The sequence below is a fragment of the Schistocerca piceifrons genome, chromosome 8 (genome assembly GCF_021461385.2).
Source record: "Schistocerca piceifrons isolate TAMUIC-IGC-003096 chromosome 8, iqSchPice1.1, whole genome shotgun sequence".
NCBI lineage: Eukaryota > Metazoa > Arthropoda > Insecta > Orthoptera > Acrididae > Schistocerca > Schistocerca piceifrons.
In genome coordinates this window covers 468,637,283-468,661,327 of record NC_060145.1, presented here as the reverse complement: position 1 = coordinate 468,661,327, position 24,045 = coordinate 468,637,283, and the positions used below count along the sequence as shown (strand labels likewise).

At 37.3% G+C, this 24,045-nt stretch overlaps 1 protein-coding gene across 1 annotated transcript in view; it reads left to right on the top strand.

The window, feature by feature from the left end:
- Window positions 1-19,228, top strand: part of LOC124711263 (rap1 GTPase-GDP dissociation stimulator 1) — a 97,964-nt gene extending 78,736 nt beyond the window's left edge. Inside the window, exons 9-13 of the mRNA XM_047241242.1 lie at window positions 1,086-1,206; window positions 1,707-1,849; window positions 8,256-8,388; window positions 14,189-14,463; window positions 15,711-19,228. Coding sequence (XP_047097198.1) covers window positions 1,086-1,206; window positions 1,707-1,849; window positions 8,256-8,388; window positions 14,189-14,463; window positions 15,711-15,838 — 800 coding nt within the window. The 3' untranslated portion in view covers window positions 15,839-19,228. The remainder of the gene's footprint in view (window positions 1-1,085; window positions 1,207-1,706; window positions 1,850-8,255; window positions 8,389-14,188; window positions 14,464-15,710) is intronic.
- The last annotated feature ends 4,817 nt before the right edge of the window (window positions 19,229-24,045 follow it).

Below are 24,045 nucleotides of genomic sequence, written 5' to 3'. Positions count from 1 at the left end.
GTGCACGGGTGGGGTAAGAGCTGTCTGGCAATGTGTGCAGGGACTACCATATCTAGGCCACACATTTTTTCCAGTTTTTGGGACCCATGAAATTGCCTGTGGCCTACAGTTGAGTGCAAAGCAAATGGAAGTTCTGAAAAATGGCACTAGAAGCTGCTGTAACCAACTTTTGTCACCGATTAGAAGTAGAACCACACAGGCATGCTTTGCAGGTGCAGAGATAAATACTGATGTCAAAACATCTGCACTAGTAAAAATAAAGACTAGTCTTCTTGTGGTGTCACCGCCAGACACCACACTTGCTAGGTGGTAGCCTTTAAATCGGCCGCAATCCGTTAGTATACGTCGGACCCGCGTGTCGCCACTGTCAGTGATTGCAGACCGAGCGCCACCACACGACAGGTCAAGAGAGACTTACTAGCACTCGCCCCAGTTGTACAGCCGACTTTGCTAGCGAAGCTACACTGACCAATACGCTCTCATTTGCCGAGACGATAGTTAGCTTAGCCTTCAGCTACGTCATTTGCTACGACCTAGCAAGGCGCCATTACCAGTTTATATTCAGTGTAATAATGTCTAAACAAGAGCGATGTTCTCCAATTGTGGATTAAAGTTAAGTATTCCAAGAACTACATTTTTTTCTTTATAGGATAATTACTTTACCTTGTCCCAGACCTCACGCCAATCTGCGTGAGCTTAACGCGTGCCTTTCGGCTACCTCCGAGTGGCTTGGCTGTCTTGCCACGCCACTACACTTCTAGCTCGCCCCTCCCTTTCAGTATTTCTCTTCTTCGAAAGTAACAACCTTCAAAATATTTGTAGCAACAAAATTAAATTTCTTTACATAAATACCCACAGTGCCTAAGATTTCAGGATTCTTGTATGAGTTGGTAAGCTGCAGCTCATTCTGATTTTATGTATTATTTCGTCAAATTTTGTGAAGTGCTGATGTTAGTAAATTATTATGGAGTGCTTTCATTATAATGCTAAATTTAAGAAGGAAATTTTTTATTATTGTTTATATTCCAGCCTGGAGTTTCCATTGTTTAAATAAATAAATGTCTTACTCCTACCTTTTGTCTTAGACAAACATTGCATCCAGATGGTTGAAGCTGGTGTTAGCAAGAAGCTCCTGGCTCTACTGAAAAGAAACAATACTCCTGATGGTGATATCAGACTGCAGCATGCACTTCTCAGTGCACTCAGGTAAAGCTTTGTTTATTTATTACTGAAACGGAATAATACTAAATGCCCTTTTGTGGATTTGTGGCTACAAGTAAAAATAATTGCAAATGTTTCTTCCAATGGTGTGTCATTTCATATATTTCAAGGAATATACAGAAATACTTTGTTGTGAATGTAAATTACCACTTAGTAAAATAAGTCGGAGCCAACCACTCACCTATAATGAATTAATGTTCAGTGCACAGAAACACATAACAGAAAACAGCATTCACATTAGTTTCCTAGCACTAGCTCTTTTTATAGCAACAGTACACACTTTCACATACACATACACATACACACAGATGCCCAAACACACACTACTGTGGCCATGACAAGATGTCTTGCCGGTGCAGCCTTTCCCTTATTTAATGTATTGCTTTATCTGTTATTTTCCATTATTGTTATAATTTACCACTGTGTTAAATAAACTTCATACTTCCCTTGCAGCAGTTGCCAAGTGGTGAATTCTTATGTTTCAGGAACTTGGTGATTCCAGCCCAGAATAAAGCAGCAGTGCTGTCTGATGGCCTTGTTGACGCTGTGATACCTATGCTTGAGATCCCAACGTTCCCTGTTGTTTTCAAACTGTTGGGTACTTTACGAATGGTTGTCGACGGTCAAGGTTAGTGTCGGTCTGTCTGTACAGTTGTTGGGTAAGAAGTAAATTCTGTGTTAGTGGATGTGTGGTATTATGTAAAAAAGGCGGGCAATAAAGAAAAGGTAGTAATGAGGTAGGTTGGCAAACAGCAAATTTAACAGGATTAAAGATAACAGCAGCATTTTTTAGAACACTTTTAACAGTTGAAATTTTGAGGCTTAGAATAACACACAGATTGTCTGTAAATGGGGGGTGAGGATGTTAAAAAAATGGAAATGAGTTATGTGATGTAGTCAAAGTCACATTTTTCTTTAATGTTTCTTCAGTTTTGGTTTATTATCCCAATTCTTTTACTGCATCACAGATTTCTCTATTGTATTTTCTTTGTAAATCTGGAAGAAAGGGTGTGTGGTTTCAGAGGTCTTAAGTACTCTATTTCAAGCCTATGAGCCCTAGCACACTCAGTAATTTTTTGTAGTTATTATAGGTTTCAGTTCTTCCTCTTATATACAACTGATTATGTCATTAATTTACAAAAGTTCTTTTCAAAAAGAAATCTGGCTGTATCTTGCATTCTTGGAGCCACTCAGCTGAATTTAAACACTTCAAGACATTGAATAGGCACTACCCAATGATGCACTTATCTTTTCTGTTGAAAACCTGAAGTCTGTTGCTTTTCATGGGCACATATGTGCTAGAATCCATTTTGTTTCTGGGGTAGCTATAGTGTTTTGAATACTCTTGCAAAATTTTAGATGAAGGCAAGTTTAATTATTTTGCTTAAGTTTATTTATTCATGTCAGAAGCAATTACGATGTATAAAAAGACAATTATTTACGCTTTTGCCGCTCAGAAGTTAGTGACCTCTATTGCATTTGGTGTTGTATGTAGCAGGTCTTCCGTTGTGCATGTTGCTTGACATTGGGTACACTGGAGCAAGTGGAAGGTCGTCTGCGTTGCTCCACACTCACAGAGTGGCGGCTCCTTTAGGAAGCCCCATTTAATCAAATTGCTCTTACATTTCGTGACACCCGAGCGTAGTGTCTCGAGGGATCTCCTTGTACTCCAATTCTCTGCGTAGCCAGATGGTAGTCTTTTGCTCGGTGTAATCCATCCTACAATACTGGTAAGCCTTGCACACCATAGTTCAATTCGGCATTGCTGTGGTGCCCCAATTAGAACCTCGGTAGAGCTGAGGAAGCTCTTTCTGGATTTTAGTCGTGGGTTTGTTGGTTGATAACCATATAGGGGGCGAGCTTCAGAAGTTTCTGATTTTTTTTCTTCTCACTTTTTGCTGCTACCTCTCAGTGGATGTCGAGGGATGCAATTCCCGCGATGCTGTACAGTTTATCCAGAGGAGTAGACTTCAGGCATCCAGTGAAGATACGACAAGTGTCATTAAGAGTGACCTCTACTGTTTTGGCATGGCAAGAATTGAACCACACTGGGCTTGCGTATTCTCTGGCAGAGTAACACAGTGCAAGGGAAGAGGTTCTCATAGTATTGGCGTGTGATCCCCATGTTGTGCCTGTAAGCTTTCTGATGATATTGTTCCTGGATGCCACTTTTTGCTTGGCATTTAGGCAGTGCCTCCTATATGTTAATGCACTGTCAAGGGTGACCCCTAGGTATTTGGGATTGTACAGTGTTCTAGTGATGTTTCTTCCCAGGTGATTTTAAGGGCTGTAGCTGCCTGCCGGTTTTTAAGATGGAAAGTGCAAGTCTGTGTTTTTCCAGGATTTGGTCTCTACTGGTTTTCCCTGTTGTAAGCTGATAGTTCTCTCAATGCTTAGGACAGATTCTCTTAAACAGTTTCAAAGCAGCGGGCTTGGGCGGTGATAGCACAATCATCTGCATAGATGAAGCTCTGTGTTCCTTTAGGTAGTGGTTGATCATTTGTGTAGATGTTAAACAAAGCTGGAGCAAGCACACTTCCCTGCGGTAATCTGTATTTCTGTGATCTCCATCTGCTTCTTTTGCCCTGGAATTCAACGAAAAATCTTATATTTTCAAGGAGATTCCTTATGAAACAGGTTAGCTGGTAGTCTCTATGACATTGTACAGCTTCATAAGAAGTCTTCTATGATTAACTGTGTCATAAGCTGCTGTTAGATCTATAAATACAGCTCCTGTGATCTCTTTCCTTTCAAAACCATCTTCGATGTGCTGTGTTAGTTTCAACACTTGAGATGTGCAGCTCTTTCTCTATCTGAATCCAGCCTGCTGTGGAATGTATGTTGTCTCTAGCTTCTCAGTTAGTCGGTGTAGGATGAGTCTTTCAAGAAATTTATACAGATGGCATAGGAGAGATATAGGGCGGTAGCTTTTAGGATCATTTTGGTCCTTGCCTGGCTTGCGGATAGCTATAACTTTGGCTTTCCTCCAAAGTTTAGGAATCTTGCAGGATTGCACACAGTTGTTCATTAGGTCTCTCAGCCATACTTTTGTTATCGGGCCAAAGTTCTATATCTGCTCAACTCTTATATCATCAAGGCCTGCTGCTTTCCCATTTTTGCATTTACTCAGTGAGATCCATCTCAGCCTGGGTAAATGGTTGAAGCAGAGTATCGGTTTCTTGGTCAGGTCGTATCTTACATGTCTTCTTACCAGGTCTGGTTGAATAAGGTGGTTTCCCATTTTGTATGAGCTGGTGTGCCTCCCACTGTGTTGTCTTTGCCTCGGAGATTGGGGAGAGGACAGATCTAGCTATTTGGGAGGTTTCCTCACTGAATGGGTTTTCATTGTATTGGGTATAATACTCCTTGAGCAATGTAGCTGTTTCTGAAGTTACGTCCTGCAGGTAGTTTGTCTTGCAGCCTCTGGGATACATGCTTATGAGCATTATTTAACAAGCTCAACAAAGTGTTCATACTCTTCAGGCACAGGCTTAATTGTATGAACTTTATTGTCCAGCATTTTAGAAAATTTCAGCCAATCTGCCTTCTTGAAGTTATGCCTTCATCTAAAACCAATTTCTGGGGGTCTTATGATGGAAGAAGTTGCCACATTATTGGTCTATGTTGTGTGTTAGGTATGGCATGACACACTGATTTGTGGCACTGTTGCACTGCATTTACACTCACAAATAAGAGGTCAGAGTTGTACCCTCGTTGCCACCTTCCACTGTCAAAGGATGGAGGTAGTTTACAATCATGAATGAGGGAGAGGGAGTTAGTTTAAGCCCAAGATATAATGGATTCACCATTTTCATCTTCTTCAGTGTATCCCCAAGCATGGCTGTGGCTATTAAAATTCCCTATTACCACAGATATCTTCTGCGAATCAAAGTTTTTAGGAGGAACAAAGGAGAATTTTTCGGAAGGAGGCTTGTCCACTGACGTGATCACACAGTTGCTGAGTTCATAGGCGATGATCTCGTTGTTATTGTCATGTGTATAATAGGCACTCAAGACTTGGATTTCTGGCTTGACGAAAATAGCACTTCCATATTTAGCATGAGGTATTTCTGCAGCTAGCTGCAAACTGGGTATTTTCTGTCATCTTTGCTGGGTATATGTGATTTTCTTGTATGCACAGTACATCACACTTCTGTTCATGGAACAGTTCTTGAAATAGCTGTTGCTTAGGTTGTGGCATGACTTCAAGATTTACTGAAATAACTGTCAGAACAGGTTCTAAAAAGAACCGTTTATTTAAACGTATCTTGTTTGAACTCGTAAGTGCTTGCATAAATTGATAAGTTATACTTCTGATAAAGGACTTAGCCCGATTGCTATTAATACCTGGCAATCTTCTTTGAGTTTGCCCATCTGCCACACAATTCCTCCCTTTCATATTGATAAAAGTTTGTCTACTTAATGTAGCATTTGATAATAAGATGCCCAAAATTGCATGAGCTCTCACAAACTGTCAGATTGATTGTACTCGGACATGCCAGATATAAACAATGACAATGAGATAACAACTATGGCGAAACACAGCTGAAATGGACAAAGAATTATTGCCTTTTAGTGACTAATTAATTCTACCCAGTCTAAATTTTTTATTACTAACAAGTTTGTGCCTTTGTAATCCCATATTTACATATTAAGTCTTGTGCAGAGGTATCATATACTTCTACTGTCTGTGTTCTAAATGCCCTGCAGTTCATTGCTTTCATATTTTTTCTTTCTGCTTGAAGAAGAAGAAGAAGAAGAAAGCAACAGAATTGTATTGCTCTATTCTGAAATGAGGATCAAAGACAAGTACTTGGCTGAAAATATTTTCAGTATATTAAAAATATTAATTTTGAAAAGAAAAAAGAAAGGGAGATAGAGCTCAAGTTTGGATTGGACGAGACTGGTGAGGACTAAGTAACATGTTGAAAAGCTCAGCAACAGTGGAAATGTAAAGTTACATCTCTTTGATGTTGAACAAAAACAGTCTCTGTTGCTGAGTAGTTGTATTACTCCATAATAGCTGTAGGAGGAGGTATTGTTTATGTGATGAGGAAATGAATCCTGCCCCACATGTATCTACTTAATTTTTCAAACACAATTTAATCATATTACCTACCTGTACAAAGGTTGTCTGAAAGTAATGTACCACATTTTTTACTCATTTGACAACAATGTTGCAAATGCAAAATGTTAGGTACAAATTCTTTTAAGTTCTCAGAGTGCGTGCGAAATTTCTGTTCCTGCTGACAGATAGTGGAGTTCTGGCAATGTTGCAAAGTGGTGTCCATAAGTGATGTACATTACAAGCAGTGTGTAGGCATTGAATTCCTTGCTGTGGAGAAAGACACTGTAGTACAATTGGTTGATGGACACAGAGCTTGAGGCCAACAGAAGGTGGTCTGGTGGACCTTTGTGATTTGCAGCAAGCAGGGAGATCATGCACGGCTGCCACACCTGACATGCTGCAGTGTACTTAAGGTCTCATTTGCAACAGCTGATGCGTTAAGACTTGGTGGTGGTGGTGGTGGTGGTGGTGGTGGTGGTGGTGGTGTTGCTTCTGCTGTCAGTTGCCAAAGGAACTGTGAGTGTGATTATCTGCATTCTCAGGTACTTGGCAATGTGTTTTGCAATGGAACACAAATTTGACAGAAAAGAACCATTTGTTGTTGCAAGTTTTGAAGCTGAGGAGAAGCCTTCTTATCCCGGTTTGTGACAGGTGATGGAACTTGGATTCACCATTTTGAGCCCAAAACAAGAAGACAGGTGTTTGAATGGCATCATCCTCACTCTTCACAGGAGAAAAAAATCAAAGTGAGTGCTTCTGCTGATGGCATCACGATAACTGTGTTTTAAGACTTTGAGGGTGTGGTACTCATTGATGCAATGCCAAGGAGCAGTAACATTAATTCAGAGGGACATGTGAATGCATTAACCACACTCGAGAAGAGTTTCCAGCAACTTCCGCACCATAACGATCCAGGATACGCTTTGATTTGACACAATAATGCTAGACATCACACAGGTTTGAGACTTTCTGAACACATTGTGAAGCAAGATTGGACAGTGTTACCCTATTCGTCCTACAGCCCTGACATAGCTCATTCTGGAATCCCCTTGTCTGGGCCATTTTGAGGATGATGGCAAGGCAATTCACACAGTTAGGAATGTCTTCCTGAGCAGAACAAGAACTGGAACTGAAAGACCATAAAGACCTTCGTGTCTCTGTGGAAGGAGATTACATGGAAAATCGGGTGTGTGGATAAAACATCATTCTTGTAAGTATGTAATTTTCATTGTGTGAAATAAATAACTGCCAAAGGAAAAAGAAGGTAGGGTATTATTTTCTGGGCAATCCTTGCAATAAAATGGTGTTATGTCCTTGGTTAAGGACCACCCTCCTGAAGTTCTGAGCTCTTCAGTTGTTTCTGGAAGTTCCTGCAGCATATGTTTCAAGATCTTGCAAATGGTTAATGACTTTTATATGAATTTATGGTTACTCATACTACTTAGATTTTCAGTTTTTGTTTTCTCCTCAAAAAGAGTGTGAATAGATGCTCATCAAAACACCGCAGTATCTCAACACTGCCACCTGGCTGGAAACCCAAAATCTTTGCATAAATTTACAGAGTATCCATGAAATATTTGTACTAATACATGCAAAGAATATTTTCTAATATTCATTTCCTGCCTGTATGCAGAGAGTAGTGAATGCTTCTCTTCACTTTGGTGTGTACTGTTAAGTTAGTTACATATTCTGTCACCCTAATTGTGACACACACACACACACACACACACACACACACACACACACACACACAAAGGTTGTGTTTCAGTTTGATTTTACTGATGGTGATCATAGTCACTAATCTGCCGTATCAAAATTAAATCTCAATCTATCATGTAATGCTAGGTTGCACTCACTGCACTGAATTTACATAATTTAATTTGTGCAATATTTATGAAAAATGTTTTCTTGCATGACTGATGAAATTTTTTGGAACAGTGAATCAGGCCTCAAATTTCCTTTGCAGTAGCAGCAGCTTGTGAACTGGGTGGACAACCGGAGCTTGTTAGGAGACTAGTTTCTTGGTGTGCAACTGAGGACCACCCTGGTGTTCAGGGTGAAGCCAACAGGCTTCTTGCTTGGCTTATTAAAAATAGCAGGTAAGTAAATCACTTGTGGAGATACCACAGCACTTTATGCTAGGGAGCAACAAAAACGATAACTGCAGGGGAGACCTCTGTTGTCAGAAATCGCAAGTCTTACGGCATGTTCCTGCACATGTTGAGCCAAACTTTGACAGTGAACAGTAATGCACAAAATGCTGTCTGATATAAGGATAGGCTGTGCATAATGAATCACAAAGTGTTCACTGAAAAAAAAAAAAAAAAAAAAAACATGTTAATCAAAATTGGCTAATAGCACATTGCAGTAAAGATTTTACATCTATAAATGGACAGTGACTTCTTTTAAAGCATTTGTTATGATTGTGGAACAACACATGAAGAAAATGTCTGAAAATATTGCAATGAAAAAGCGGCCAAAGCTCCATTCTTGAGTCTTTCCAAGTTTAATGTATTGTTGTTTGAATTTAAAATAATGAGTCGTCTGCTGTGCTATCTGCAACTGAAGTCGACAAATGTGTATGTGTAGATGCCCAACAGCTGTTCGGTCGTGTAGTGATAATGTGTTGAGGGAAGAGACGAAAGGGGAAAAATCTGTAAAGCAAGAGAAGAGAGGGAGTAGCGTTTGCAAAATTGGAGAAAAAGAAGAAATCAGAAACATAATATTTGCTGTAGTTTATTGTTTTTAACAGTTCTGTTCATGACGATCTGAGCGTATCTGGCAGTTCAGCGTCTGAGCAGTCATTAGAAGCAATGACAGTGTCTTCTACAAAATTTTCTCTGATCCCTTTGTTTAGCATGGCTTACACACTCAACCCAGTCTTCAATATGTACACTATCAATGAGTCATTGAAGTAAATTCTGCATGTCTATAATTCTGGCCGTGCAGTTTCTGAATGTGACTCTTTTGCATTTCACTTAGTCTCATATATATTGTCTATTAGTTTTTACTGGCAGAGGTAGAGTGGAGGCTTTACAACATAATGGCCCATTTCTGCTGCTATGCAATTAAATTCTAACTAGTTATAAGGATGCTTACTGTGCCTGACTTCTTTCTATGTCACGGCTTTTGTATAGCAGGCCCAAATTACAGTAGCCTTTTAAGAAATTTTACTAAATTGAGTTATTCTTCTTTCTAGCCACTGCACAATTTCTTTCTTCTGTGTATTGTAATTAGAAGCTGTCTCCTTCTTTATCATTAAAAAAAAAAAAAAAAAGATGATGTGTGTTATCTGTGACCCTTCTCTAAACCATATTAAGCACATCATTATTCATCTGCTCATGATAATAATTAAATTTGTTGGGTGTAAATATTTTGATGACCCTGCAGGATAATAGTAAGCAAACATTACCATACAGCAAACACACAAGCAGCTGATTGATTGCAACAAAGCGGTACCCACATCTGACAGCAGCATGTATGAAGCACATTTTTGTCAAGTAAAGCAACCATATACAGAAATGACACTGTGGCAACAGTGTGCGCTCAGTTGTGGATCTAGCTGGACTGAGTGAAAGACTTATTATTGGCAGCTATAGTAGAAGGAAAAGTGAGGGGTTGAGAAGACTGACATTCCTCTCTCAGCCATCATTTACCCCATTCTCTAGTTTGTGTTCGATGAGAGTATCAAATGCATAAATTAATCACGTATTTTTAAAAGGGCATCAGTCTGTAATTTGGCGTTTGCTACTGCTTCAGATATTACATTTGTAACTGCACAAACTGATATTAAAAATGAGTTACCAATCCCTCAGTGAAGATTCTACAGGATTTTGAAAAACAATGTTATTTTTGTAGAGGCATTAGTGTCTTGTGCCCTTTTAAAAGCAAAGAGGCATAAGTTGTAACTCATGCCCCTTTTGAAAATAATGCGTAGGTAGATGCACTGATGATTCTGCATGCCATTTAACATTTTCTACTTTCTAGATAGTGTTACCAGTAGTGTCCTCAAGAAAAATAATATGCTGCAACTGTTGTACAGTGTTATCCATGCAATTAAAAGTGCATTGCATTATGCTCCACGGGTTTTGTTGACAAATTTTACAGCTTTACAGCTCCATGGGAAAGTATATTGTCTCGACCTCATTGCTGCTGAATATTGCACAAAACTTGAGATGAATTGCAAGCTCAGGGGTGTATGACTGTTGAAGCAAAAAAAGTTACTGTCAGGCATTCTCTAAAGTACCTACTGAACCCTAGTTGCATTAGGCTTATCCATTCTATTAGACATATCCAATTGCACAGGGCTCCACCTGGGTTATTGTGGGATGTAAATACGACCCATATATTGACCCTTAAGACACCCTCAATGATTCAGGTAGGCTGTTAAGACTGCAGGATGGTAGAGCTCACGTCTGTTTGTGTGTACGGCTGCTGGAACAATAATTAATACTACTAATTTGCATGCAGCTGCTGAAATGCATAATTTCCACACTACACATGGTTTATATTAATGGTTAAAACATCACCAGTGGTAGAGTTTTCTCCTTTGTTTCATGCTTACAGTGCAGATTTTATGTTTGCATTCACGTCCACCAGAATTTTCCTCTTTCTCACTGGAGCTGTACGTAAAAAATGAAGCAGACAGGCAAACCAAAAATGTTGGACAATGAAGCTCAAGAAAGCAGACAATGAACATATAAGCTATATTTTCAGGGTGACCAGTAATATGGACCATGGGCAGCCATATAATGGATGGGAGCAAGGGGAAGGACTGTTTCCCTGCTCTCTGCCTCACATCTCACAGGCTCTCTTCTTAGCTACCTACCGTAGTAGTAGTAGTAGTAGTAGTAGTAGTAGTAGTAGTAGTTGTTGTTGTTGTTGTTACCTTAATATAGAGAGGCAAGTTTTATATGCCTCGCCATGTGACCATATGTCCCATAGCCAATATGCTAAACGTGCTAGAAATTTGGGAAAACTCCTTTCAAATGCAATGTTCCAGTGACTTGGTAAAAGTAAAGCATGGTTGTTCATGAGCCAGATACTGCTTGAACTTGCATATTTTCTTAAACCATTTGAGACAAATGTTGCGATAGTTCCTTCAGAAAGAACAGGCCGAATTTTCTTGCTCATATTCCCCCGATTCCAACTTGTTGTGAATGACAGGACCCTAATCTTCCTCCCTCTCTCCTCTGTCTGAACATTCCCAGAAGAATATAATTATTACTCAAATAACCATCCAGCTTGGACAAAACAATAACCATTGTTCCTAGAGAAAAGGAGGAACCAATAAATTAAAGTTGTAAGGTATATACGTTATGATGAAGCAAAGAAGCAATTCAGGGCAACACAGTCGCTGATCTTTCCGACATCCTTGTTGGAGAATTGAAAACTCCAGTGATCGATGATGTTGACTCAGTAGAGATCGACCCAGTTGAGTGCTCTACCTGGAAGTACGACTGTGAAAAGAGGCTAACAGCTGAATCCGTCACAACAAAATCACAGTTTTTCTGTTTATCAGATGTGAATTCCCAGAGATCCCATTGTGTCATCTCTTTCAAAAGACAGGGGAAGAAAAAGATAAAAAGTTTAATGGAAAGCAATTAATAACCACTACACATTCTATTACAAGTGACATTGGAGGTTTAGTTTCTGCCCTCAAATTCATAGTGAATGATCTGCATAGCCATGCCAGTCTTGCAGCCTTTATTTTCGCTAGCAAACTGTAGAGAAAAGGGAAAGGAAAAACAAAAAGCCAGTGATAAAAGGTTCCTATCTTAAAATCAAAATTACATGGTTCCAGTACTCGTATGAAACAATACTAAAACCTCCTACTGCAGGAAAAGTTTTAACTGAAACCCTGCAAAATGCTTTTGCTGCAACTCTGTATTTGTGATGTTGGATTTCGCAGTGTTGTACAGAGTTGTGACAGCACAGTTTCCAGTGCTCAACTTGTTGAGTACCTAGAATACATATCTCGAAAATGGGGAAATTACTATATAGCACAAAGTTCTAAGGTTGTCCTGTTGTGACATTTTGAAAAAAGATTTTGGGGGGAGGGTGCAACAAAAAGTTATTCTAGGTGTGGTGGGCAAAAATGTCATCTCAGGACAAGATTTTAGTAAATTATAGCTTTTTTGAAGTACCTGATTAAAATATTCAGAACCAATATAGTATTGATGATGAGAATTGTATGCTTAAGTTGTTTTTTTGGAGGGATCAGCAGATGAGGATTGGATGTGATGGCCCAGGAAATCTGCTTCTGGACTAAGATGGGATGAGAATGGTGGTGTATTGCTGTAAAGAGTCTGCATCTGAACAAATACATTTACCTTGAATGCTAAGGCTGTATGGGAGGGAACATTTGATATGGACTTATGGCAACTGTCAAAATGTAAGTGCTGTTAGTTGTTAGTACATTTAATGTGAATAGAAGTATGTAGCTAATAATGACGATAGGTCAACATCAAGGAAAGTGACATGGGATTTGGACTAGGACCATGAAACTGAATTGGGAGAGTGTGTTTAGATTCCAAAAATGTTAAGAGGTCAGTCTCACCATCACTCAATATGGCAAAGGTGTAATCAGTGTATCTAAACCAAACTAGGGGTGAAGGCTAATGGATCCCAGGAATGCTCCCTCCACGTAACCCATGAAAAGGTGAGCACAGGAAGGAGCCATCTTGGCTCCAATGGCTGTGCCCCTGAACATACATTTGCCTTAGTCGATCAGCACTTGTAAGGTATAGTACAATGACCCCCTCCTACATAAGACACAAGCCATTTCCTAGATCGTCTGAAATCTGTGCCTGCAAATACTATCATTGCACAACTTGCTTGTCAAAATTGATGCCAACTCCCACTATACTAACATACCCCCATACATCCCATATACACAGTTTGTTTGCTGCTGAACATTACCTCAACCAGCACCCACCTGATTCCAAACCTATGACAACCATCTCGCTCACCTTAATCAGTTTTATGCATGCAAACAACCACTTTACCTTTGAGGAGCAAACATACAGACAGATCAGAGTTAAATGTTCACGGAGTTCGTGCAATATTGAATGTACTACTGTCGTCTGTAGGATGCTTCTGTCTTGTAGTAAGGCACACCAATGCCCTTCAATTAGCTACTTATAGATATTTTTTTAAACTAAAACTGATTTAGTCACGAAATTAATCATCGATGAAGTGTCCACAATGAAATTCTGGAAACCAATTGGAAACAGATTTTTCAGTATGTGATTCATTGATAAAGTTGAATGAAGCAATTAGACAATTACCTAAAGTTGAATGAAGCAATAAAAGGCATTGTTGTTGATAGGTTGTTAAGAAAATTGTAAATCCCGTGAAAACTACATTTGAAATTTCCATTATTTCACAATTGTTTCTTTAAATGCACACTGTAAATGAATTATTTGACCATTTGTGAGGTGCCATTGTTTTAACAATAATGAGTGAAAATTTTACAAAACTGTCTGTCACATTGCAATAGCTCCTATTAATAGTCATTTGTAAAAACCTAAAAGGTGGCTCACTTAAATTACTGGTTACCATATGATTTCTGTCTCTTAATATATGATGATTTAGATGGCTACATTAGTACAGAGAGGAGACATTGAGTCACAGACAGTCACAATGAAAAGACTGCTAAAGTAGGGGCCATAGTGGCTGGAGGCAGTGACCATGTGCATTTTTGAATTCTGTGCCTCCCATAAGTGGTGAGTAGAAATCTGTCCTTTTCGTAATACTGTTGTTACTCTGTCCAGAACTTTCAATTTTTTGATGGCTACAGAAGATTGTGCCCAGCACGACTCTGGATTTAGTTTTTTAGTATTATTTGTAGTTTTTAGTTGTACTGTCTGGTATTACAGTTGGTGTCACTTTCTGCAGGGATCAGAAAGTATTGCAGACTATGGTTGCAGCAGGTGCTTTGCCTTGCCTTATTGCTATGGTGACTGCAGAACACACTGTTATGCAGAATGAGGCACTTCTGGCGCTGGCATTGGTGGCCTCGTCAGTGAGGCACATATCAGAAGCAGCAGAGCGCATAGAAAGTGCAGGCATCGGTCCTGCTGTGGCACGCTTACTCACCGGCAGCGGCAGCTCCCTGGCACGAGAAGTCATTCTGAATCTTATGACACTGTTGGAGCAGCTTTCTGTGTCAGGTAGTGTCCTTTATGTTTTGTCACATTTTTTGTTCTATCTTGTTTTAACTTTTGGGTTCAGTTTTTAACATTCAGCAGTTTTGAAACATTTCCAGTCCTGCTTATAAAAATAAAAGTGTACTAATAAATGGCAAAATCACTAACTTTGTTAAACTTTGATCCTCAGTAGCTGTATTATAGTCATAATTATGAATTTAGATCTTTGTTAAACCAAATAAGTGGAAAAAACAAAAAAGATATAATGTACCTCAGTGAATACATGCAATTTATGATCTAGGAAAAATTTCCATATGGTTTGCTTTAGCTCTGAGACTTCCAATAATTCCACTATAAATTATTTCCATAAGCAAAATCACGTGTAAGAAATGTGGTTTAGACAAATAGCCCACAGTGACACGTAAGTGTGTTATAGTAGCCATATGTTACAATTATTTCAGTTCTGTGTTTCAGCGCTCTTACTTGTAACTACTTGCCTGTACCATCATTCACCATCTGCCTGTATCCTCTTTCAAGTGATCTTCTTTTGTCATTTTGATATCCTGTTCCCTCCTATTTTCTCCTTCAGATTCACATTTTCCTTTTGATCTTACCTGTGACCATGCTGCTGTTTGCAACTACTTCCTTTTTATTCCTCTTACATTTTCCCCCCTTTTTCTTATAAATTTCATTTGTCAAGTACCTTGTCCGATTAATGTATATCTCTCGAATATTATGGTTTTATAATAACTTCATCTGCCTCTACAGACTGATCTGTATAGAAATTTGTGTTCCTTTTCTTCAAGTAAACTTCCATGTTCCCCATTTTTCTAGAAAAAATTGCATAGTTTTCCTCTTTATCTTTCTTCACGTACTCTGTGGTCAATATGGTTATAAAACTCATTGCACCAAATTTACTATATTTGTGATATTTCTTACAAATTAATTTTCATTTCTCACTGCAACTGGGGTAATGATGTTTTTATGGCAGTACCTTAACAATTGTAACGTCTTATACTGATGTAATAATTGACTCCTTGTATTTTAGTTTATTTTTCCTTTATCCATGGCTTAGTACTAACTTTTTCCTGACTTATTCCTGTTTTCCCACATTGTGAAATTTGTAATCTTGTGACTGGAAAAAGAACACAGTAGAAACACTATGTTTTTCTGAAACCACCATGGTTGTTTATCAGTGAAGTTGACTGAAGTAAGTAGCTCATCTTGTTAATGCAACTTCTGAACTTAGTTTGTTATTTCTTTTCTTTTAGAGCTGATAAAGAAGCATTTAGTGGAAAATGGTGTACCTTCTGCAATGATGACACTGTGCAACAGAGAAGACATTTCAGATATCCATAATCAGATAAGGAGACTTGCTTCCATGCTGGATTCTGGCTGATGTCATTTGTGTTACTATTTTAGCATTATCCCCAATTATGGCCATATTTGTTCCACACCATCAGTATTTTACCTATTTAAGCATAATTTATTACTGTAGAAAGGCACATTTCTTTGTGCAAGAATGGTTATTATGTAAATTTTTTCCACCTCTATGTTCATTGCTTGCTGTAACTGTGTTGTTATTTAACATTTCTCATGAGAGGCATCACAGTTAACATATTATTGTCATTTTTAAGTATTATTATTGTCTTAAATAAGAAGGAAAAATTATTATTACTGATAGATATTACTGGTTGACAAGGAGGTATTAGAGTTCATTGTGAAAGACTTTATGCAATTCCTTGTTGATTTTTGTTGAAAGATGGGTGTACGTGTATTTACATCTAATGTATGTTGTTGTGTGGATGGTATTATCCCCATCTTCGATTCCATGTCACTATCAGTGTCAAAGGAAATAAACTTACAAGCTCCTGGGCTGCACTGTTGCTAATTACACTAAAAATATTTGCTAATATTCTTATTCTAGTCGTTTGTGCCATTTTAAAAAGCCTGCTAGTTCATGAGAAAATGTTTGAATTAAAGGATAACAAGAAATACTTTATGAAGCAGCACACTGACTGTGTTTCCCACATTATAGCTTATATTGAAAACTCAGGAACTTGCACCACCCTTTGTGTTGTACATAAGTAATATTTGCTTTTATTTGACCAAGAGTTCATTAGAGATCAGAAAGCTTTAAAATTATTCAGCCTTTGGCATTTAGTCTTATACTTGCAGAGGCATTGCAGATGAGAGCCTTTAATGTGTATTACAGCTTACTTGCATATGAATATGAAAATTGCTTTGAACCTGTATTTCTCAGAACAAAAACAAGAAATTTCTAAACAGAAATACATATTGTAGGTTGTGAATATCTGTTGTGATAACTAAGGTACCTCAGATTTGTAACGTGTAGAGTATGTGACGGACTGCATAATCTGTTTGATATTCCCACATTTGCGAAACATAACAAGTTTCATTCATTAGTCTTTCCATATGTGATATAGTGTTGGCAGTAATAGTTTTTACCTGGACTGCATGAATGAGACTAGATTAACTTGAGGTTGAAATTTGTTATTGATAATAAATATTTAGTAATGAAAGTTCATTTCGATTGTAGAAATGAAAGGGTTAAAATTCACTGAAGCAGTGTTTAGAATTTCAGAAAACTGAAGAAACTTTGTGGAAAACTAATAGACAGTATAAATATTATTAGTTGAGACTGTTAACCTACTGCTTAAGGCCCCTCCCTTGTTTGAACAAAAATTCTAAGACAGCTGATATTTTCAAAGATGATTTGGTACTTTAATGTAATTGTATTATGACACTTTTGTGATTTTTCTTCCAAATTTTGCCTGTTAAATTACTGACACTGTAAAAAGAGATCAGTGAATTTTGTGGTAGTCCTGTGAGACTATTGGAAGGAATTGTAGACATATTTGATACACCAGGGAAGACTATATTATGCCTTGCCGCATACAACTTCCTCGGTGCTCTGTATATCCCTGCTAAGGTGGATCTTGTACTGTTTGATACACTACATTATACCATTGTATGGCAGAAAGCATGGTCTCCTCTCCTCTCCCCTCCTCCCCCTCCTGCCTTCCTCTCCCCCACCCTACCTGCCCAGATTAAGTAAAGGAGAATAATTATTGTGGTAGCTTTCCCCAGGGATTTATTCAGTTGCTATATTCAAGAAAAGATTGAGGTTTTAGAATTGTTAAGACATATGCAGCATTTCAGCAGGCAATAAGATTAATATTGCATCATGCAGTGAAAGTACAATTTCGAATTGACTGTTCTTTCTAATATGTCTAGTATTTTGCGCACACTTTCATTGCAAGAGCAAACTGCTCTATTTTGTATAGAAACATGTTTTTGTATACAAACATGTTTTCCATTTATTTCCTGTTACCACTGACTGCTGTTTCATGTTTGTGCATGTATTTTATGGTATTCAAAATGCTGTTTTTCTGTGCTTCATTCCATTCTTCAAATAGCATTTTCCTTCTTTTAATACTGCATTCTTTCATCACCGTTCAATCATTCTTTTCACAAGGGCTTTGGAGCCTGATAAGACTGTTGGTTACAAGAAAGTGAGATTGTAGTAAGTGACAGTATCTCTCTTGTATACAACATACATGTGGCCGATAAGGATATGAATTCATGCTTGATCCAAATTGTATGCTTTTGTAATTTAGAATAGAAAAGTTTTTCTACCACTTGAAATCTCTGTGTAATGCTCTGAGTTACCTATTTTTCCCCCACAGAAGTGCCTCAAAAAAGCATCGAATCATATTTCCCATTGGCTGTAAAGTTGTCATTGCAAATGTTGATAATAGCCAGCCTGAGTCACTGCCATTTCTGTGGAAACTTTATTTTATACACACTTATACTACATAAGTCTAATAATATGGATTTAAACATTGCGAAGATTACCAGATAATGTTCTGCAATAAAATATTATCAACTTGCGGCATTTCTTTTGTTGTCTAAAACTAAATTACTTGGAATGACATTCATGAGATTGGTCTTGCCCAAGTTGTTGGATTTTGTTGCCTTTATTTTCATATTAAAAAGTGCTGGCAGAAAAGTGACTAACATATGGTATTCCCATAAACCTGACTGGCTGTAGAGCCATAAGCCATTCTATATCATACATAATGAAATTGTCAGTACTCGTAATATGCTCTTCTCAATTATGGGACCTTGAGATCACACGTTGACCAATATTATATACATCTGCTTATTATTGTAATTTTCTGAATGTGTTGTGGCTATTCCATAGTTTGAAGTAGTTTGTTTTAAAATCACTTGGTTCATTATTTTGCCATGTGCCAATGCCACAAGAAGTATGTCGGTTGATGACTCAGTAAAGCAATTATTGTTCTATTTATCAGAATTATTTTGTTTCTAATTTAGTACCTCAGTGATTTTTCCTTTTTTCCTTATTCACTTAAGATTGTGAAATGATTTGTCACTCAGTAGCTTCAGATAAATTTTTAGGATTAATGTACTAGTGACAAACTTTCATTTGATACCAGTGTTATGAGAATTTTTCCATAGATTTTGGAATGGCAGTTAAGATAATATTAAAATGTTAAAAATGCAATAAGCTCATAATAAACTAGCTTTAATTTTTTAAATAAAATGAAAGACTTTATCTGGATCCAGTGATCTCTAGACATGCATTTTTAAGAGAAACATTGTTGAAAAATGTATTTGAGCCTGTATTGTATTTGTATGTTTTGCATACAGCTTTGTGCATGCACTAGTAATAGACTTGTTTAAGATTGCTATTGAGAAAGAAAGTTCTTGTTACTTGTTGTAATTTTAATATTAATATTATGTAATGACCACAGATAAAATTCATAAATTTTAAACAATTCTTTGTGTTACTTGATCATTTTGTTCCTTTTTTGTTAAAGTATAGTGAAAAAGATATTATTTAGACAGAGATATACATGTCCTGTAATCCAAACCTTTGTATACTTAATTGAGTATTTGAGGTATGGGTAACAGCTTGATACTCAAAAGTTAACGTGTCTCTGTTGTCTTGAATTTTAAATCAGTAAGGGAAATTTCCATACCTAGAAAGTGAAATGCCATTTTGACAGTGATGCCAAGACAATGATGTAGTCTTGAGGTGAACTTGTGAGAACATGGTCTGACATTTACATTAGTCTGTGTTACATACCTTACCTCAATATATTCATTTCTAGCCTACTCTTGTGCACTTTTCCATACATGTTAACACTGTGTTGTACAATACTTGTTATGTATATCTAAATAACTGTTGCAGAGGATCTCGAGTATTATGTCATATGTTGTCACTAAGACTAAAGTAGAAGTATCTGAATGAAGCACCTGATCATCAAATTCATCTTAATGTTGGCTGTTATGGCAGACTGCTGTTATGGCAGACTGCTGTTATGGCAGACTGCTGTTATGGCAGACTGCTGTTATGGCAGAACATGAGTTTGCAGTGCAGTAAAAGTATCAACAACTTGAAGGTTGATGTGAACATCATAGTGCTTTACTGTGCAAAGTGCTATGCTATTGCTTTCCTTTGATCTTTGAACTGGTTCACCCAGCCAGTTACAGAAGAACTTGTAATTTAATTTAGATTCTGAACAATGGTGGAACTTCTCATTTTTCAAATTAACAAACATTGCCAAAAGTGATAAGTGATAGAAATCTTAGGACTGACCTGGGAATGAACCTGAGATCTTTGGAGCCATGCTCACTATTTCTTCATCCCACAAAAAAGTGCAATCCGAAGAAAAGCTGTGAAAGTAAACAAAGTTTACTGCCAAATCTGAAGAAATGGTCTTGGTGCTTTTGTAATCAAACAGCCTTGCTGCAGCTTTTTCTTTCTGCAGTTTTGTTATCAAACACGTTGCCTGAATCCACTAAAGCTTAGAAAAGTCTGTTCAGAATTACTTCATGGTTGACTGCTGGGGAGGAATACATGGAAACGCATAGCTGAGTTCCACACAGCACACGCATGTAACCTTAAATTTCGTTCAACTCGTTTGCACTCCCAAACTATTTTATGTAAAGAGATCAAAATAGTGTCGGTCTCTCCCGGAAGAGCTGCACTATGTTTCTTGTCAGTTTTATCTGCATTAACAATTCTTAAGATGATACATAGAAAGTTTACAAATATGCATTTCCTGATGGCGTTACTGAGTTTCAACATGTGGGGAAAGTTTTATGTTATTGAATTTAGATGACCACATTATGCAAACAGAATCTTAAAAAATACATCATATTTTCATTTGCTCGTAACTGAACTATGTCAGATATCACTCGCATGTAAAAATTCAAGTTAAACATGAGGTTGTGCTTGTATTAAAACCTCAGAATTTGCCTGTTAGATGCCATTGTGAGAAACAGAGCACTTCGATTATAATTAATGCATTGTTGTGTTTCTGATCAGACTTTCTACTTGTTTGTAACATTAAAAAATTGTGTGTGTTAATAGAGGTGAAGAAACTGTCAATATAGAAGAGAAAAGAGTAGTGATGCAAAATACACTATTTCAGTATTGCAACAACTGTAGTGCATGCAGTGAGAGGGATTTCTTTTATACAGCTAAGACATAGTTCCTGTGTTGGAGTTAATTCAAACTCAGTTGCTGATAATAGCCTTCTTATCGGTTGTCAAAACTTGTGTGTTGTGGCCTTCAGTCCAGATACTGGTTTGATGCAGCTCTCCATGCTACCCTATCCTGGGCAAGCTGCTTCATCTCGAAGTACCTACCGCAGTCTACATCCTTCTGAATCTGCTTAGTGTATTCATCTCTTGGTCTCCCTCCAATACTAAATTGGTGATCCCTTGATGCCTCAGAACATGTCCTACCAACCGATCCCTTCTTCTAGTGAAGTTGTGCCACAAATTACCCTTCTCCCCAATTTTATTCAATACCTCCTCATTAGTTACGTGATCTGTCCATCTAATCTTCAGCAGTCTTCTGTAGCACCATATTTTCAAACCCTCTATTCTCTTCTTGGCTAAACTATTTATCGTCCATGTTTCACTTCCATACATGGCTACACTCCACACAAATACTTTCAGAAAAGACTTCCTGACCTTTAAATCTATACTTGATGTTAACAAATTTCTCTTCTTCAGAAACGCTTTCCTTGCCATTGCCAGTCTACATTTTATATCCTCTCTCTTCGACCATCATCAGTTATTTTGCTCCCCAAAAAGCAAAACTCATCTACTGCTTTAAGTGTCTCATTTTTAAATCTAATTCCCTCAGCATCATCTGATTTAATTCGCCTACATTCCATTATCCTCGTTTTGCTTTTGCTGATGTTCATCTTACATCCTCCTTTCAAGACACAGACCATTCTGTTCAACAGCTCTTCCAGGTCCTTTGCTGTCTCCAACAGAATTACAATGTCATTGGCAAACCTCAAAGTTTTAATTTCTTCTCCATGGATTTTAATTCCTACTTCAAATTTTTCTTTTCGTTTCCTTTACTGCTTGCTCAATATACAGATTGAATAACATCGGGTATAGGGACATCCTTGCCTCACTCCCTTTGTGATGACGTTCCATGCTTTATTTCTTCGTTGATGCATAGCTACACTGGCTGAAAAATGGGGTGTGGAAGTACAACACTGACTACTTTAAATGATGTAGCCAACAGGTCCACATTTGCGTTTCACAATACTTTACTGTCACTGTTCACAACCCCCCAATAATACAGTTATATGGTCAGTGCACTATTGTTTAACCTTCGATAAGCCTCATTAATAGGTTGCAGGCAAACATCCACATACTGCTACAATAATTTCTTGTTGAACATAAACGAGCAGATAAAACATTACCACACGGTTCTTGAAGAATAACAAGGCACGTATGGAACAGACACTGTCATTGTTCTAACACACGCCTAATTTTGTTACACTTACTTCACAGTTAAGTTGAAGCATTGTTGTTGTTGTTGTTGTTGTTGTTGTTCTTGTTCTTGTTCTTGATCTAACCAACACAGGTTTCTAGCATGAAACTCTGCCTTGGACTGACTCTCTCATGACCAAAAATCGGGCCCTTATATATTCTCACAATAATAGGTACTGTTCGAAGTTAAATTTACAGAAATTACAATTAAAACTTAGCTCATTAGATTAACCGAATACATCGAAAAATTGGTTCTTTTTAACAGGTTCTTCTGCTACAAGAGTTAAGCCGAATTATTTGTTTAAATCATGATATTAACATATATAGTTATGTAAACAATACTTTTGGCAAAACTATTAATTACATTGGAATTAATTAAGGGCTGGCTTTGCTAACATGTTTTCGAATAGAGCCAAATAGATCCTTTAAGAATAGTATTAGTTGTTCCTCCAAATGTTTGTAATTAGTACAGAATTTATATTTGTTTATACATCAACAACAGAATTTAAGTTACAAAACAATCACTTATTTCACCCTATAACAAAAGCTACTAACTAGGAATAATAGAAATAAATTAGAAAATCAATTACATACATAAAACTAAGCACAAAACTGTATCTGTTGAGATATTCTTTAAAACTGAGGGCAAGCTTTCTTTTTTATGAAAATGCAGATTATGTTCACGTATGCCAATGGTAATTAGTTAAAAGTGAAAAAGTGAATTCTAAGGAGGCAGATGGTAAAACAAGAGGGGAAGTAAAATTATCCCAGCTTGCTTCATCACATCACCCCCTCATTGGATTGACCAGATAGATGTTGCAAATAGCTAACTGGGCAATTCAATGACCACAAATGACCTCAGGCTGTTGGTTAAAAATCTACACACACAAAAAATATTATGTACGAAATATTATCAAAACTACAGTACATATGTTTTTTTTCAAATTTATACTTATATATGAACTGGCCATATGAAAATCCCCATATAAAATATTTACATACAGTGTATTGTACAATCGCACAACATATCCACAAATTATACTTTTAACAAAAATTATGCATCTTCACCATAAGTGATGTCCTTTTTGGATAAACAAGGATTAAATTCAAAAATACATATCATTTTATACAAGTCCTGTCTTGCTTAAAAAAAAGAAATCCTCGTTGGTTGCAGTAAGTTAAATTACACTGGGCATTGCAGTTCTCTTGTTTCTGACAAAGTTTCACTTGCTCAATGTTTAGTAGTTTTCACAAGCACTTTCACACTTTTAATGAGCTTTTTCACATTTTCTCACCAAGTTGTCATGCCTTCAACAGGTCCAAGTGGCAGTTAGTAAGGAAATGCACTGCTATCAGTTCTGTTGGAGGTGGTTCTCCTCTGCCACAGTACAGGAAAAAATCAGATGAAGTAACCTACTTTAGTACACTTACTTTTACTTCTAACACTAATGGCAAATGGTAGTCATTATATCATAAATAAATAGATTACATAGTTCTCCTAACATTACAACAATTAGCACTAAATCTGAATATAATACGAAAGGTGTGGACTAGTAAAAATTTAAAGTCAAATGCACATTACACTACAAAACCTTACTCTAAGTCATAACTGTCCAAAACAGGTTAAACTTGAAAGACTTTTGTTTCTTTCCCATTTGCAAAATAGCAAAAACTAAAGATGTGCAGTGGCATAGATTTACTAATCATTACATTATGAAAAAAGAATAGAATCACCGTCACATAACTCAATTA